Source organism: Trachypithecus francoisi, unplaced genomic scaffold, assembly GCF_009764315.1.
Source record: "Trachypithecus francoisi isolate TF-2019V2 unplaced genomic scaffold, Tfra_2.0 Lachesis_group13, whole genome shotgun sequence".
In the NCBI taxonomy this organism is placed as follows: Eukaryota; Metazoa; Chordata; class Mammalia; order Primates; family Cercopithecidae; genus Trachypithecus; species Trachypithecus francoisi.
In genome coordinates, this window is record NW_022681458.1 from 18,658,963 (window position 1) to 18,676,635 (window position 17,673).

Below are 17,673 nucleotides of genomic sequence, written 5' to 3' on the forward strand. Positions count from 1 at the left end.
GTCCAACAAAAATCGATATCCTACTCTGCTAGGAAAGCTGCGTTAAGGGGGCCGAGGGGGACTGCAGAGGAGCCCAGGGACGGGGAGGGACCGCGGTGCACGCGCCGGGGGCGGGGGGCGGGGAGGCGAGAGGGGGAGGCGGTCGCTGCTGCGCCCCCGCCTGGCCCGCCAGCGGTGCCTCCCCCGCCAGGCGACAGCAGTCAGAGGGGGGAGGCAGAAGCGACTCCTCCCCGCCCGGAGCCCAGGCGACGGTGCAGGGGGAGGAAGGCACCTCACCTTGCCCCCGATGAGGGGCGGATCATGCCATGGCAGCGCCGGCGAGCGACAGCGGCGGCAGCCAGCAGAGCCCAAGCAGCAGCCCCGGGAGCCGGGAGGGAGCTGGGGTCGCCGCGGAGGGAGCCCCGGACTGCGGAGACGCAGGAGCCCGGGATGCAGCGGAGACGGTCTCCGGCCTCGCTCCGCTCGAGGACTACGAGTGCAAAATCTGCTACAACTACTTCGACGCGGACCGGCGCGCGCCCAAGCTGCTGGCGTGCTTGCACACCTTCTGCCAGGAGTGCCTGAGCCAGCTGCAGCTCCGCGCCGCCGCCGCCGCCGCCGCCGCCGCGCCTGAGCGCCCGCCGCGCCCGCCGCCCTGGCTCTGCCCGCCCGGCGCCATCGCGTGCCCGGTGTGCCGCCACCGCACGCCGCTGCCCGACAGCCGCGTGCACGGCCTGCCCAACAACACCAAGCTCGCCGAGGCCTTCCCGCTGGCTTTGCGCGCCGCGCACGACCCGCTGCCCCAGGACCGCCTCCCGCCGCTGCCCGCGCGCCGGCCCGCGCCCGCTGCTGCCCCTCCGCCTACCCCGGCACCGCCACCGCCGCCCTCCCCGGCCCCGCCGCAGCCGCCGCCGCCCGCCGAGGACGCGGCCCCCGGGCCTCGCGCCCGCCCCGGCCTGCGCGCCCCGGGCTCCTACGACAGCTGCCAGAACTGCAAGCGCGCGGCGCTCACCGCCGGCTGCGTGTGCGTGGTCTTCTCCTTCCTCTCCATGGTGGTGCTGCTCTTCACCGGCCTCATCTTCGTCAACCACTACGGCGGCGGGGGACCCCCCGGAGGAGGAGCGCCCCCTGGCGAGGCACCTGCCGCTGGGTCGCCCTCACCCTCGCCCGTGGGGCCCATCTGCTTGTCGGTGGCCAGCATCCTAGCACTCTTCTCAGTCGTTGTCACCTGGGTCATCTGCTGGCTCAAGTATCGGCCCGAGGGTGCGGCCGCGGGCTCGACGGGGGGCAGCGGCGGCGGCGTCTCGAGGGCACGGGCGGCGGCTGGCGGTGCGCGGAGGAGCGACACATAGCCGGGCCGCACCGCGGACCTGGCGTCTGCGCCTCCAGCTCCGCGCGGCGGGAGAAGAGGGGGCTTCTGGTTCTGTGCGCTCGACCTTCTGCGCCCTCTCCCTGCGGCCCTCGGGCTCTCCCGGACTCACACCCTCTCCCAACTCGGCCACTGAGGGACCTCGGTCTTCTGTCCCTCGGGCTTCTGTCGCCCCTCGCCCTTCGCGCTGGGCCAGAGAGGGAAACTGAACAGGCGGGGATGCTGGTGGGAGGTCTCTCTTGCCCGGACTGTGCAAAATTGACCTCCGCGTTATGCACCACCTTCGTCCTCGTCAGAGTGTGCGGCCATCCCTCCCTAGAGCACAAGGATCTTCAGAGAGGAGGCAAGGGGAGGGGGAGCCCCGCCGCCCCGCCCGAAAGCTGGTTTTCTGGCGGCCAGGACTTGAGAGTTTCTTTAAAGGTGCAGCTGCGCGCGCGCACACGTGCATCTGTGGCGGCTGTGAATGGACTTAAATTGCCCGGAGGAAGAATGAATGGGATGTAAACGTGACAGGAAAAGGGTTTCCTGCTTCGTAGCGGTCCTGGAAAGGGAGAGATCCTGAGCGCTGAGAGTGACGGACACTCCCCGCCGGCACAGCGCGGGCGTGCGGGGAGCTGCTGGAAGAACCCGCAGGCAGCAGCTGGACGCGATGGGGCAGGTGCACGGCGCGCGTGCGCGCTCGGGGCAGACTCCGAGCGGCGGAGGTGGCTGTGCGCCCAGGGCGGGAGGCCCTGTTGCTCATGGCCGGGTGTTGTCTGGAGCAGAGCCCAGAAGTCTCATCTCCTGGAAGCTTGTGGTTGTTTTATTCACGGTGTTACTGCCAGGAAGTCATTTCATCTTCTGTAACTGGACTCAGGGAGCTTAAAGAGCCTGTTCTCCCTTCTCTCAAAAGTGACTTACTGTTGCCCCCACCTGGAAGATATTGAAAGCTATTCACACCGAATATAAACTACATTTTCTCCTTTCCCTCGCCTTTTTTTCTTAATTTCATTTAAGATATAATTTATTTTTGAATATATAAATCCTGAAATATTTGTGCATTAAGATTTCCAGAAAATTGTTTGATAAGCAGTGACATTAGTCCCATACCTCGAGTCCAAATACATTTCGAAATTAGGAGCAGAAAATAAAGGCCTGTTGGTAATTGATTCAATATTTTATACTGTGAAATAACTAATGACTTTTAATTATCTGATAAAATATAAACTAGTGCCCAAAGATGAAATCAACTAACTGAAGGTCTTTCTGCCTTTGACTACAAAGATATATATCGTATACATTTATTAGAAAGTATTATATGATTTTGAATTTAGCTGTTTGATATTGTTGGAATTACTGAAATGTTCACATACAGTCACATGAGATGAAAAATAATATATATCTATCTGATTTTGTAACTACAAAGATGAATTACCAGTGTATGTTGCAAGTGGGTTAGATGCCTTTTTCTTAAGAAGGAAAACTGTTCCAAATGTACTTTATATGAAAACATTCTTTATTCCATCTTTTGAAATTTGGAATAAGACAAAGTTTTCATGCTTAAAAATCACAGAAGCTACTGAAGGTATGCTATTATTCCTTGAGTATTTATGCAAGCTGTCTGCATGATATCCTGACACTATGCTATTAATTGAACTTGAATCGAGCATTTGTATCTATCATAGGAGTGAAGTAATTTATTGGCCATTGATAAGTGGTTTGGCTGCAATGTAGAAACTACAGTATGAAGTGTTTTATGTCTGCATTGTCTTAATAATAAAAACAAGAGGTCTTTATAGAAATATCTATTTTTATGACATTGATTTCATGGTAAAATGGCTCCATTATTTGTGTGGCACTTCTCTTCCTTAAATACATGTCCCCATCTAAATCCAAATTTCACATTTTTAAATGGGGCTGAGAGAGAAATAACTCACACATTGAAATGTGCTTTGCTAAGATGGGCATTTTGTGGGATTATTTCTAGGAATAATGACCCTGGAAGGCCCAGTGAGATCTGTTGTATTCTGAAGAGAGAAGTAACTTACATATTTACTACCACAACTTCTACTAAAACTAAACTCTGTTGTTAGACTTTGTTCTTGCTTTGTATGAAATGTTTTTAGGTTTCTATTACTAAAAATCACTTTTCAGAGCTTAGTTTTAATTTATTTATACCCCCATGTCTTGTGTTTTACTTCTATATCCATTTTTACCTTTTATTCATTCTTTATTTACCTCCATTGCTAAGATTCTGTTTGCACTAAAAACTATTGAGTTGCAGAAGTGCAGCTACACATGTATATATGTATGTATTAGGTATCTGTTTAAAGATATATTATGTATAAAATATATGAATACTGGTAACAACTTGGCTTTGTGGCTGTGAGAATGTGTACATGTGTACACACACATGAGTTTTTTATGTGAGCTAAACTGGCAACCTGGAAGTCTGTCTAAAGTTACTTTGGGCACCAAGTTTCCTCTTAGAGTTTATTTGTGTTCCAGAGAATTATGCCAATAATGTAACCTAAAAGATTCCTCATAACTGAGAAATACATTCTTGAATCACCTCAATGATAACAAAAGCCACATTTTGCTTCTCTTATGAATTGCATGTGTAAATTTCATGTAATTAAAATTTGAGTTAGAATACTTTTAAATCAAAGAGACACACTTAGCGGCTCAGTATCTAAACATAGAGAGATATTTTCTGTGGCTTACCATGCTTTATTGCTAATTTCTGATTTTGTTATCAGGAACTGAGTGGCAGGATATGGTCATGGAAAATATCTGTCTGGTTTCTAGCGGTTGTCTGACATTCAGGTCTCTCTCCCCTCTCTCCATTTGGCAGATTGGATTTAATCATTTATATTCACATGGAAAGACCTGCACACCAGCACCTTAGACAAAGCAGGAATTTAAGAAGTAATTGTTGAAATATCAAGTGAGTTGTCAGGAGGGCTCTGTGAAAAGGGAGTATTTTTCTCCCTTCCAGTGGCAAATCTCTTCATCTCGGAAAAGCTTGATTTAATCCTGGACACCTCTTCACCTTATGAGTGAGAACAACCAGTAGAGTCACTACAAAAAGCCAGACCTGGTCTGGTCTTTGTACCTGATTGGAAATTCCTGGTCCCCATGGGCTGCATTCTGCCTAGGTTCTGGGGCTACAGGTTAGACTTATCATCATGCTTTCATAGGATCTACATTTCAGGTGAAAGAAACTCATGATGCAGGTGGTGAATTAAACATTCAGCCTCTGAATACAATATGATTTAGTGAACAACATACACATCTAAAAAGCACATTGGATTTGGGGTCAGCATCTGCAGCCAGGAGGTGTAAGCCTGAACATTGGTTCTCTCTTTAGTCGGAAAGGCCATTAAAAATCATTTAACCTCTTTTGAGTCTCAGATTCCCCATCTATAAAATTAGGGGTGGGGAGTATCAGCGCCCCCTACCTCATGGAGTTGCTGTGAAGATTTGTACACATAAGAGGATAAATTCATGAAAATTATTTGGAAACTAAAGCCCTATATGGACCTTGCTTTTATTTAGGTCTCCAAGTGTCTAATATTACCTCCCCAGAGAGGTCCGCCTTGGCAACTCTATTCCCAGTGGATATCTATCCCAGTTTTACTTTCTTAATGAGATTTACTTTGTAGAATATGTGTTATACTGTTTGCAGTAGTCTTACTTATCAGTTACATTTTTCATCACTCTCCTGCAACCAGAATGTAAAGATATGAACAGGAACTTTGTCTATCTGGTCATCCATTTGATCCACAAAGCCTTAACCAGTTCTGGGCACGTAGTGAGTGACTGATAAATGTTCTGTTGAGTCTGCTGAAGGGACACTCTGGAATGAATCTTAGGTGACTTGGTTTTCCAGACTTACATTGACCGTAACTCCTGAGATCCTGGGAGGCTTAGGTAAACAGCTTCCTTCTTTCCTTCATAAGAATTTTTGAAAGGCGAAGAAAATACTTATGTCAAGCATTTTGAGTTTTGAGAAAAATTAGCACTATAATAATGGAACTCTTACGTTTTATATTCAGTGATAGGAACTGCCAGAGAAACTAAAGGACATTTGGCCTCCATTTTTTTAATCAGTTCCGCATTGTGTGACATTTCAAGATATCTTTGTGAACATGTCTACCTTGTTGCCTCCAAGGCTAGCAGCACCTGCATAACTGGGAAAAAAGCACATTGCAGTGGAATTTCCAACATGAGAACAAGATCTATTAAATTTCTTACTATTTGTTACTCCCTGTTTTATTAAATATTCAATCTTTGCCATTTTAATAAATCGTTCTTCATAGAATTGCTCATTTTATGGTCTTAATAACTAAGCAATTTCCTAGTAACTATGATCTTAATAACTAACTAATTCCCCAGTTATTCTGTGATTCAACTCTTACCCTCTTTAATCATTTAATTCCTGTTAGCTAATATTTGTATTTCACATTTCTGCTATTATACAAAGATGATGAAATTCACATTATGGACAATGAACTGCATGCTTGCTAAATGTGCATTACACTTCTTCCTTTGAAATCATATGTTTTTTATTGTATTTGTTATAGTGCAAGTTTGTTTGAGTAGCTAATAATTACTGTAGTATCTATTTCTGAAATGAGTGTTAGAAATGACTGCAGCCAGATCTTAGTTTGAAGTTATGTGAATGAAGAAAGTGTAAGAAATTGAATTTATCCTCTGCTAGAGATCTCTTTTGATTTTCCATATAAGATAAGCTTTGTAATATATATCAGCATTATTTCCTTCAATCAGTTTTGATTCTAAGTCTTCTATACCCTTATGCAGACTAAAATATGCCAAAGAAAAACAAGTTTGTTTCTGTGATGAATTCACAATAATTTCTGATTATAAAATATACTTGGAGAAGTAAGAATGTTCAATGCCTAATTTCCAAGAATATTCCTAGGAGCTGAGGAAGAATGTGAACACTTCCTTTTTTTTTTTTTAAGTTGTCTTTGCATGTAAAATTGGATTATCTTTGGTTTAGAAATTCCATATCTCCATGGGGTTGAGTGGGGAATACTGAAGTAGGAAAAGAGTGGAGAAAATATGCAAAAAGTTCTTTTAGCTTTTAATCGTACAAAACATACCACACAATAAACAGAAGAGAGCATGTTTAATTACTACAAAAATAGAACAATTTTATTTCAACAACTATGATTTCAAGAACTGTGGTAATATATGGTCCACTCAACTATCTCATAGCACATAAAACAGTATTCTCCATTATATATAAATAACACATTTGTGTCACTACTGTGTGACTTTAAAAATATTTTGTAGTCAAATTTGAGAGGTAGAGAGCAAGTTCTATCTGATGCAAAGTTTGGGGAAGAATTAACTTTCAGTGAGAATTAGTCTTGGCTTGGAAAAAATGGAGGGCCAAGCTCTGCAAGGCAAATGATTTGTCCCTAGAAGCTGATTTCCTGTTAAATTCACACATAGCAAATTTATCCACCATGTGAGCTTTATGGAGGTTCTCAACCCTATTAGCACATTAGAATTACCTGGAGAGCTTTTAAAAAAATTGCAGACCCACTCTTCCTGCCCCCAGAGACACATATTTAATAGGTCGGGTCAGCGGAGAAGAAGATGCATCAGTATTCTTTTAAAGGCACCCCAAGTGAGACTATTGTGCAGCCAAATTTGGGAGTCATTATATTTAACGTAGTTACTGAAAGGCAAGTCTTCCTAATCTCACTTTAATGAACTAAACACCACGAGGTGCCCTGTCTTAGAAACCGATTGGGAGATCCTGAGGCAATGCTTGCATTTTGGATTTTGGAAGTGGTCTTGAATCACCAAAGGAGGGTTATTTAATCGTTGCTTCTCTCTCCCTCTCTCTCTCTCTCTCTCCCTCCCTCCCTCCCTCCCTCTCTCTCTCCCTCCCTCCCTCCCTCTCACACACACACGCTCCTGTTGTTACCTTTGCGTTCAAAGGAAGGTTGACTAAATACTTGCATCCGCATTTGGCTACTGGGATCTTTTCTCACGTGGGCGGGGTGGCGGTTGCTCCTTCCCCCATCAGGGGGCTTTTCTGTGGGCTTCTCCATCCCCCACAAAATAGGTGCTTTCCAAGTCCCCTGAGTCATCAAAATGCAGTGACAACGAGAGGATTCGAGGACGGATTGTGTGGATAATCAGGGAAGTCTCGAGGTTAAATGAACAAAACATCGCCAGTGATAGATGTCGGTGTCATCGCCAGTGACAGCTGAAAGGGGAATCTCAGCTTGTCTGCTGGTCGCTGACAGGTGCCAACGGGCGAGTTGATCTAGCACAGAGTCGTTTTTTAAAATACTCGCCAGGAGAGCTGTTAAAAAGACCCTTTTAAATAGTAGCCATTCAGCGTGTAAATTAATTCCACTCTCTTAGGTGCAGGTATACTGGGGTGTCCACAGAGGCCGAGCTTCCGGCAGTCGGTGGGTTACCTCTGTTTCTCTCCTTGTGGGTGCGCACGCCAGCAGTGGCTCCCAGCTGAGCCCAAGGACTCTCAGGGGAAGGGCAGGGCGCGCGGGCCGAGAACTGGAGCCCCTGCTTACTCTGCGACCTTGGCCGGCGGCAGCCACTGCCACTGGGACACCGGGGGTGGGAGGGGCAGAATCCCGCACCTTGGGGCTAGCGGGGTCTTCCTTGCCCCCTGCAGCCTCTCCGGCTGGAAAGGACCCAAGGCCCCCCGGGGTGCCAGGCGCTGAGCCCCTTTCGGTCGGGCCAACGACGCTTTAGGCTGTCCCGTTCGCCCCAGTTCCCAGCTCCATTACAGGTGAGTTTGAGATCGAAAAGGCAGAGGAGGGCTCGGGGACAAATCGAAGGCACAAGGACGCTGTCATGAGCCCATTTGTCACACGTGGAGGAAACCAGCGGCCACACTATCTTGCCAACCCCATCACTCGGCGTCCCTGCTGAGTTTGGTTTGCCTTTGGGCGAACCTGGTATTCAGCCCTTACCTGTAACGTCCCGGATTTCAGGGACTGGGGAGTAGGTTATTTACAACCGGATGACATTTCTAATATTCCTAGATGCCCACGGGCCGCTCCTAGAGCCCGCCCGAAAGCTGCGCGTTCGCATTTATTTGTAAAAATAGCAGAGGTGCCCAAAAAAGTAAATTAAGAAAAAAACAGACGCCGGGTACGGTGCCTGCGCCCTGCGGAGAGTTGCCTTCGTTTAGTCCCAGGTTTCTCCTTCGCTTTTGGCAGCAGAGGTTCGAGAATCTCAGCCCCGAACGGCTCCCGAAAACCTGCTCCCCGCCGAAAGTCCTCTATTTCCCTTCGGCTTCCAAAGACGCGAAGAGCATCTTGACACACCCTCTCATTACCCGAGAGCGGGGCAGTGTGACCTGGACACGAAAGTTGGAGGGGGGACTTGGAAACACCTTAGGAGTCTTGAGGTGGGTTTGTAAATTTCTCCCTAGGGGCCGAACCTGCGTCCTCACGCCCAGGAGCCCAAGACCTGGCCTCTGCAACCACACAGTCCTTATCTCAGACCTTCTACGATGTCTCCATAATCAGACTTGGCGGTCGGGAAGAAGGCGAGGATCGCTTCGGGGCTTGCCGCGGAGTAGAAAGGACTCAGAACGCCGGCAAAGACGCCTCATTCCAAGTGCAGAGCAGATCGGCTGTAACAGGAAGGCGAGAAGGTTGGAATTCGTACTGTGTATCTTCACCTTCCGCCCGCCGTTGTCCCGACCGAATAAGAGGCTAAAGTGTCTCAAGTTGTTTTCTGCATGGAAATTAGGTTAATAAATTTTCCCCGGGAGGAAAAAAAAAAAAAAAGTTGTTTAAAATAAGCGAACACTTTAGGCAGGGCACAGTGGCTCACACCTGTAAACCCAACACTTTGGGAGGCCGAGGCCAGACGGTCGTTTGAGGCCAGGAGTTCCTGACCAGCCTAGTCAATACAGCGAGATCCCCGTCTCTAACAAAAAATACAAAAATTAGCCGGGCATGGTGGCACATGCCTGTAGTACCAGCTACCTGGAAGGCTGAGGCGGGAGGATCGCTTGAGCCCAGGAGTTGGAGGCTGTAGTGAGCTGTGATCTGGCCACTGCACTCCAGCCTGGGTGACAAAGCAAGACCCTGTCTCAATCAATCAATCATATAAGCAAGCACTTTAAAGTGGGATTATTGGATGTATTTTAAAAGGGAAATGAGGTGAAGTAAATTTCTAAATTATTTTCAGTCGAGATAAGTTACTTTGGTGTCTCCTGAAGGCATTAAAGGTAACTTTTGTCGACATTTACTTACTGACAGAACAAGGCAAACGATGAAGGATGAAGTATTGGCCGGGCGTGGTGGCTCAAGCCTGTAATCCCAGCACTTTGGGAGGCCGAGGTGCACAGATCACGAAGTCAGGAGATTGAGACCATCCTGGCTAACACGGTGAAACCCCGTCTCTACTAAAAAAAATACAAAACATTAGCCGGGCGAGGTGGCGGCGCCTGTAGTCCCAGCTACTCAGGAGGCTGAGGCAGGAGAGTGGCGTGAACCTGGGAGGCGAAGCTTGCAGTGAGCCGAGATCGCGCCACTGCACTTCAGCCTGGGCGACTGAGCCAGACTCCGAGACTCTGTCTCAAAAAAAAAAAAAAAAAAAAAAGAAAAGATGAATTATTTAGGTAGCTTCCAGACCTCATGCTTTCCGGGGCTGATCAAAGTAGTAGAAAACCAGTACCTTCTAACGGACCAGGACTGGCAATATAACCTTGTCCTGATTTAAACCCTAACACAGCGGCGGCTTAGCTGTGTGACCTTAGGCAAGTTAATTAACCTCTGTGTACCTCCTTTTTTCATTTTAGCTAGATATAACCTAATTGATTTGAGCAGTAAGTAGATGAATCTTTGTAACACACTGAGAACAATGCCATTATATACTAAGCACTCAATAGACATATACTGTTATGATTCACCATTATCAAGTACTGTTGTCACCACATGTGGATTTCCTTAGTTCTCCTGAAATACCTTATTCAGATTATTTCGATGGGGAACCCTGGCAGCAGGACCAAGAAACAGCAGGCCCTCCAAGCTCTCATGCTGCCAGCCTCAAGACACTAAATATGTCCTCCAAGAAATCTCAAGAAGAGTGTCGTCTGATTCCCAGAACAGAGACTGAGACAGGTGAAAGATTGCTGAGCAGTTTGTAATGCTAGGCAGGGCATAGTGGCATCCTCTTCCCTGATCCCCCCATCCTGGCACTTCAGTGACTTCTACTTTAAAAGGGTTTATTCCAAGTATTTGTTTTATTTACCTTCACCTTTTCTCCAATCTTTCTGCACTTTTGCAAGGTTTGAGCAGGCAAAGTCCAAACTCGATTTATTTTAAAATCTTGGGAGCAAACTAAATAGGATTTTTCTTAAGTCAGTACTAAGTAAGGCATATGTAATTTGTCTAGCCCATGATAGGATCATAAATATTGCATTTTCCTTTCTAATATCTTTTTCCCTATCTCAACCACCTATATTCTGCTACCCCCAAACATACAAGAATCTCCCATATTATGGAAGACTGCATTGGGGATGCAGATCAGTTCTCCCAATGCAAATTTGCCCTTCAAATTGGAAATGATCATTCATTGTTGCCTAATGTAATATACCACCAGGATTCCATGCAGAACATCAGTTAGGATTAATTTCGTCAGATATATCTTAGTAATTATATTCTGATATTTGATGCCTCCCTCTATTTCTCTCTCTCTTCCTCCACGGTTCTTTTCAGTTTGGAGCAATCCTCTCTTTTTCCAGGAGTTTTTCCTTTTTTCTGTCTCTAATATTATCCATTCCTAGGACTTTCCTGCTTTCTGAGCTTGGAAAGCTTCTCTGATTTTTCCTGCCACCCTGCTTTTGAATGTCCCGTGGTCTGGCTCCTGCCCTCCTGAGTCATTCTCCTCCAGTGAAACCCACACAGTTTGCTCTTCTGAAAGTCAAACTGCTTCACCAAGCAGAAGAGTGGAGCAAAGCCCCCATCATGTGAGCTTGTACTGAGAGACCAGAAATTATCTTCTATTACAGGCATGATTCTCATGTGCCCATTATGACAGAGGTGCCTGGTCTTTCTGAGGACCTCTATGGATTGCTTTGGAGATATGAAGATTAGGTTTGGAGATGCCACGAAGATTCCCTTTCAACAATGGGCCTTCTCACCTCTTCCACCGGTACATGTTTCTGTTTACTTCCCTGATGAGCAGCTCTAAGTTACTTATTGGTAGGTTTTACTTTATCAGTGGTTCTGTGATAAGTAAGAACTGCTCTCTTTGACTGTGAAGCACTTCTGCATATTGCTCTGAGAAATCTGTAGTGTTCACAGTGGCTTTGGGAGTCCAAGATGGGAGAATGGCTTGAGACCAAGAGTTCAAGACCAGCCTTGAGGCTCCATCTCAAGAAAGAAAGGCAGTGAGAAGAGAGAAAGAGAGAGGGAAAGAGGGAGAGAGAGAGAGAGAAAGGAGAAGTAGTAGAAGAAGAACAACAACAAGAAGAACAACAAGAAAACAAAAGAAAGAAGGAAAGAGAAAGAAAGACAGAAAGAACAAAAGAAGGAAAGAAAGAAAGAAAGAGAGAGAAAGAAAGAAAAGAAAAGAAAATCTGTGGTCTCTTTTCAAGTCTTTACTGCAGGGCCACAAGCTGTTGCCTCCACTTCATCTGTTGCATTCCTTGGTCCCAAACTTCTTAGGCTTTCAAAGATGTGTTCAAAGACTTTGTAATAACTTATGAAACCTTGTGAAAGTATTTCCTCCCGAATTCTTCCTGCTGGTTTATTTTCCATTTATCTCACAGAAATACCAGCCAAGGAATGATGACTGGTTTTTTAGGGTCTTGGGCTCCTCTGGATTATCTGGAAAGAGGAGTCTTCCACACCCCTCCCACTGCCAAAGTGGTAGTAGCTCCTCTGAACCACCCAGGAGGAAAATACAGACTTGCCCCCACGATGTGGAGCAGGGCACTCCTAGCTTTGCCAACATCTCCCCTGCCTTGGAGGGAGTTTCCTTCTGTATGGGAAATGGGAGTGACAGGTTCTGTGGAGTGAGGATGTGGACACCAAGAAGGTGTGCTGTCATTTTCTATCAAATAAAAATGTGGTTTTCAGCAGATGGGAGTTAGATGAAGAGGCCCAGGTCCATCTTGGATTTTTGAGCCACAATCACTGGAAGGGAGGAGTCCTATACCTCTGGCATGTCAACGGTGACAGCTACCCTACCCCTGGAGGTGGTTCGAGGTTCGAGGGACAGAGCTAAAGGGAGCCTCAGTTGGTCCATCAGAAGGTTCAGTCCTCCTGTCACCCAGCCTCCCACAGCCATTTTGAAATATCTTTCCAAAGAAGACAATGGGAAACATCTAGATAGATGCTGGGCCCCCAGAGGAGGCAAGCACTACCTCTTTTGGAGGGAAGCACATCTGCAGGTTTGGCAGCCCAGGCCCTGCCAGGAGTTTTACAGGACCTCAGCCTACCACAGCACAGTAGGCATTCACTAAAGTGTTGTGGACTACATGGTTTCATCACTTTCCTTTATCCTTGCCTTTCCTTCAGCCAACACTCCTTCCTCCTCTCCCTTCTCTGCAGGGAGCTACAGCTCCCTCCAGCCTTCCCAGACCTCTCCTGCTGAAATATCAACTGTACCCCAGCTTTTCATAGGCGTTCACTCACTACCCCACCCTTGGTCCTTCAAACTTCTCCTGAGCTGAGCCTCAGTCTTACAACCAATCTCCTGGCAGGGTGCATATATATATATTGCTGTTTTCTAGACCATCAGCTCTGCCAGGGCAAAGACTTTGGTCTGTTTCGTTGCTGTGGCGCCAGCACTAGGAAAGGCGCATAGTAGAAGCTCAATAAGTATATGTGGAATAAATGAAAGGCCAAGGGTCCCAGAATGCGATCGACTCCAGGAGAAGCCGGAAGACTAGCCGGGCCAACGATTCAGTGGGAGAAGAGGGGGACAATCAAATAATCTGGTGATCCGCAAGGTTCGCAGGTGCCTCAGGTCCAGGAAATGACCTGTGATCAAAGGAGCCTGAGAACTTTCAGAGGCAGAATGAATGATTGAATGTGAGAATGCAGACACCGGAGTATGCCCAGCTCTTGCACGAAGGAAACAGCAAGGAAGAGGGCGGTGCTCCAGGCGCTGCTAAACTCTAGCGGGTGGTGCTCGCGGGCCACTGCCACACGCACTCTCATCTCCGCTAGTGCGGCCCAAGCATTGCAGTGGGGTAGGTTCCTTAGCAGGCCACCGGGTGCCCAGGGCTGCGCTCTAGGGCTCAGTAGCTCCCGGCCGCGCGCTCGAAGGAAAGGCTCAGTGTGCGATGCGACTTTCTGCTTCCCAGGGAGTCCCCGAAAGGTCCTCGAGCCAAGGGTGCCCGAGGACGCGAGGGTGGGCAGGCCAGTCCTTCAGGGTGGGGACCAGCTGAAGGCCAGACCTCCGACGCCAAGCTTGATCCAGCTTTTATAATTTTTCTTTATCCAGCAGAATCTCTTGAAGGGACGACGGTCCAGGCTCAAAGCGCAGAAAGGTTAGGACCTACTAGTATAGGGTGGGACTGGGGAGCAAGGTCAGGCCAAGAGGCCACACCCTGCTTTGCTGAGAGAGGTGGTCTCACAGGACACCCCGCCCCAAGGCGTTCTCCCGTGAAAGCCCAGGGTCCCTGCCTTCAGAGGACGAGACTGCTCCGGGGCTGCCCGGAAATAACCTGAGTTTGCACCCACCCCCTCTAACCCCAATCTCCAGCCAGCTTTCCCACTTGGAGGCTGCGAGCTTTCCCGGTTCTCTATGCCAATAATTGGAGGATCCCTCTCTCTCCCCAGAACTCGCTCCTGAGCAGTGTGCTGGTCGTACAGCAACCTGGTCACCTGGGAGGAGTTGGACGCCCAGACGACTTCTAAGGTCTTCCCCGCCCCATCCCCCAGAGTAGTTTTTCGGGGCGTCCTGGGGCAACAGGAGGTTTTCTGCCTTCCCCTGTCACTTCGCCCCAGGCTCCTTTTTAGAGGATCTTAGGGAAGAGGAGGACTGAGAACCGCGTGGTCCGCACTGAGCCTGGGGGTAAGGGGACGGAGGAAATGGGCCATGAAGTGTCCGCGCGAGTCCCTGTGCGAGTTTCTGAGCGCGTGCCCAAATAGTGAGTGGGAGGCATTTCCCGGCCTGTCCAGGGATGTAGAGCGGTCCTGCTAGCGCTCAACCAGTCCGTGTTTCCGGAAAGGCCTCCCTGCGCGCCGGGTGAGCAGCCAGCGCCAGGAGAGCCCAGAAAGGTGGAAGTCACGTGGAACCACCGGCCACGCTGCTGCTTCTCCAAACGCGCTCTGGGAAGGGATTAGGCGCCCCCTGCACTTTCGCTTTGGGCGTGATTGATGCGAACGGCGAGCTAAGGGCTGCGTAATTAATAAAGATTATGCCTGTTTTGTGGAAACGTTCCTCTTAATTAATAAAGGAGGGGGGTTCTAAGGGTGTTTGATATGCATTTGGAAAATTCCCTCGGCGGCTCGGGCTCCGTGGTGAAGCGGCCGCTGGGACCCGGGACTAATTGGCAACCGCCCGGCCGCGGCGTTCTTGTTCCGGTACAAGTGTACCCCATCTTGTTCCCCTCGCCCCGAGGTCTACCGGGCCGCACTCCCTGGGGCTCAGGGCCCCACTCAACTCTGTCTGCATTCACCCCTCCTCGAATGGTTCTCCTTGCCTCCTGCGGACATTGGCGGGCACCCCCGCCCCCAGCCCCGCACGTTTCCCGCAGAGCCTCTTGATCCTTCTCCATCTAGAGGGTACCTCCAGGAGCCCAGATCGCCGATCCTTGGGCTCTGCCAGGGCTTCTGTCGCTGTCCCCTGGGAGGGGGCCGAGGGATGGAAAGAAGCATTTATTCCATGTCTCTAAGACCAAAGGGCGCTCAGGGAATGCTGAGAACCCTCCCTGCCCTGAGTGATTGTGTGTGTGTGTGTGTGTGTGTGTGTGTGTGTACATGTGTGGCTGTTTGTATCCCTGTGTGGGTCGTATATGTGTGTTTCTAAATATCTGGGAGTGGTGCGTTTTGTTAAAATACTACCTTTTCTCGGGCTTTACTGTTCACCTGCTGCAGCCCAGGAAAAATAAGTCTCCTCTCCCTAGCGTTGCCGCAGTGAAACATACTTCCGCTTTAACCGTAGACTCCTCCTGGTCCCGGGTTGGAGGGGGAAGCAAATGCTCCCTGCCCAGAAGGAGCTGGGGGTGGGGAGGTGGGAGAGACCCAGTGTCCGCGTGGAGGGCCTGAGAGCCGAAAAGTGGCTTCAAAGGTTTTGGTAACGACTCTTCGGCCTTTATTTATGCCCTTATTAATACAATATCCATCATGTAGATATCGATCTTTATCCTTTAAACTGATACGCTGAGAATCAATTAGCCATGCAGATTACATTTCCTACCTATCCAAATGTTAATCTCTTAGGCTCAGAGCCGGTGACAATATATTTTTGCAGCCAGATAGTATTAGATTTCGTTCAGAAAAAAAGAAGACGAAGAAGAACAGGAAGAAAGACTCTCTGAGGCTCCTTCCTCTTGGGGCTACTTGTCTTAACTCTTGGCCAGGCTGGGGCTGGGGTGCCCCTCACAGAGTTTTCCGGGGCCAAGAAGCGAGACCCCGAGGATGGTGCGCGCGCAGGGCCACTGCGGGGAGCCGGGCAGCTTTCTGCAAGAGGGCTCTGGGAGGTTGGCGGGTTAGCGAGGCGTCTGCCCTTCTGCCGCGTGCTCCCTCCAAGTTAATCAACGCGTCTCGGTGGCCCCTTTCGGTGGGTTTCCGTGTCGGAGATGGTCAGGTTTCATCTTTTTAGAATTTTTCCACCTGGTTCTCCAATCTCCAAGGTTCTGGATCAAAATTATTCTCCTGCCCCTCTCCCCCAAACCTACGACTTGTTGAAAGGTTCATCTCCAGAAAAAGAAGCTTTATTTAAAAAAGGAAATGGGTGTTTTCTTGGGTGATGGGAGGTGAACAAGTTTAAGGTCTAGGAAGGAACTTAATGAAAGTCATATGTAGAAATTCAGGAAGCGGAGGCATCCTGCTTTGGTTGTGGTGATAAGAGTTTCTCCCCTCTTCCCTCTCCCACGCCTTCCCTCCATTCTTCCCTCCCTTCAATTTTTTTTAAAATTTCTTTCCTTCTTTCTCTCTTTCCTTCTCTCTCTCTTTCTTCTTTTTCATCCCCTCAGCCTCTTCCCCAGTTTTGAAAGAGTGAGGGGTCGAGAGAGGACGTGTCCTAGGGCGGGCAGCCCTCCCGGGGTCTGTGGACTGCGAGATCTCAGGAGACGCCCGGGTGGAGCCGAATATCTCCGAGAGGCAGGTGAGCGCAGCAAGCTTCAAAACGCCTCTCTGCAGTCCCAGGTCCGCGCTCCCCAAGACTCTGGGGCAGATTGCGCCCGGCTTGGCCCCTGACAACTCTGCCTCCTACACCTGTCGCGTTTACTCCGTTTAGTTGGCTATGCAGTCTCTGGCCCCAGATGTGCTTTTAAAACCCGAGGAACGCGGGTGCTGGACTCATTCTCAGCCTCTTCCCTCGGGGTCCCATGATCCCCCTGTGGCGAGCTTCCAGGCTTAGCGAGGAGAAGTGGGTTTGAACATTCGTCTCCCATGTTTCTCTTTTCTTGCTCCTCATGTCACTGGCCCCTCTACGCTACCGCTGAAATCCATCTCGAGGAGAAATTTTCTCCGAGGGTTCAAGAGACCCAGGCTGAGAAGCGGCCGCGGCTCACTGCGCTGGTTCAGGAGCTGGGGCCGCGTGGAGTCGGAAGTCCAGTACGGATCTGAGCGAAATAAAGACCTGTTAGTTCCCCCCGCCCGGTACCCTCCTCCCCCGAGGGCAGGACACACAGCCCCAGCTCTTTGTGTACAGGCGCCCCGAGGCAAGAGTTCCTGGATTGGTCACCAGCCTACTTTTTTGCTCCGGGAATCAAGGAAACCAACGGACCCCAAGATTTCTTTTATTCACTTCTTCCAACTCTGTTCCCGCCCCGACCTCACTGACAGCCTTCGCCTGACTCTGCAGAGGTCAGACTTTCTGGTCTTCCCAAGGCCCAGGCTGCCTGCCCCCAATATAAGACGGTCCCTCAGCTAAGTAAGGTCCTTCAACTCTTACCCCTTTCACACACGCCAGGTTCTTTCACACACACACATACACACAACCCGAATACACACACTCCCCGAATACACACACCAAAGAGCAGTTACCGAATTTCTCTTCTAAACATCACCCCCACCCCACCATGAACTTTTACCTAATTGAGCAGAACGTTTTTTGGAAGGTTAGACAGACTTACTCTAATTTTTTAAAAGACACCTCCCCGCCCCCCGGAGAATCTGGCTCTGGAATCTTGTCTT

At 49.1% G+C, this 17,673-nt stretch overlaps 1 protein-coding gene and 1 pseudogene across 1 annotated transcript; one reads left to right on the forward strand and one right to left on the reverse strand.

The window, feature by feature from the left end:
* Positions 1-286: 286 nt before the first annotated feature.
* LOC117094161 lies at positions 287-3,129 on the forward strand. The gene is made up of 3 exons (XM_033229394.1): positions 287-317; positions 421-908; positions 962-3,129. The coding sequence occupies exons 1-3, from the start codon at positions 287-289 to the stop codon at positions 1,850-1,852; spliced, it is 1,410 nt and encodes a 469-aa protein (XP_033085285.1). The 3' UTR covers positions 1,853-3,129.
* A 13,304-nt stretch (positions 3,130-16,433) lies between these two features.
* LOC117094162 lies at positions 16,434-17,124 on the reverse strand (annotated as a pseudogene).
* Positions 17,125-17,673: the final 549 nt, after the last annotated feature.

Excerpts from the sequence above, each read along its gene's own strand:
- LOC117094161 (XM_033229394.1), top strand. The coding sequence starts at position 287 with ATGAGGGGCGGATCATGCCATGGCAGCGCCG. Across the intron at positions 318-420 it reads ATCATGCCATGGCAGCGCCG|GAGCCCGGGATGCAGCGGAG; the intron begins GCGAGCGACAGC and ends GCGGAGACGCAG. Across the intron at positions 909-961 it reads CGCCGCCCGCCGAGGACGCG|CTGCCAGAACTGCAAGCGCG; the intron begins GCCCCCGGGCCT and ends CTCCTACGACAG.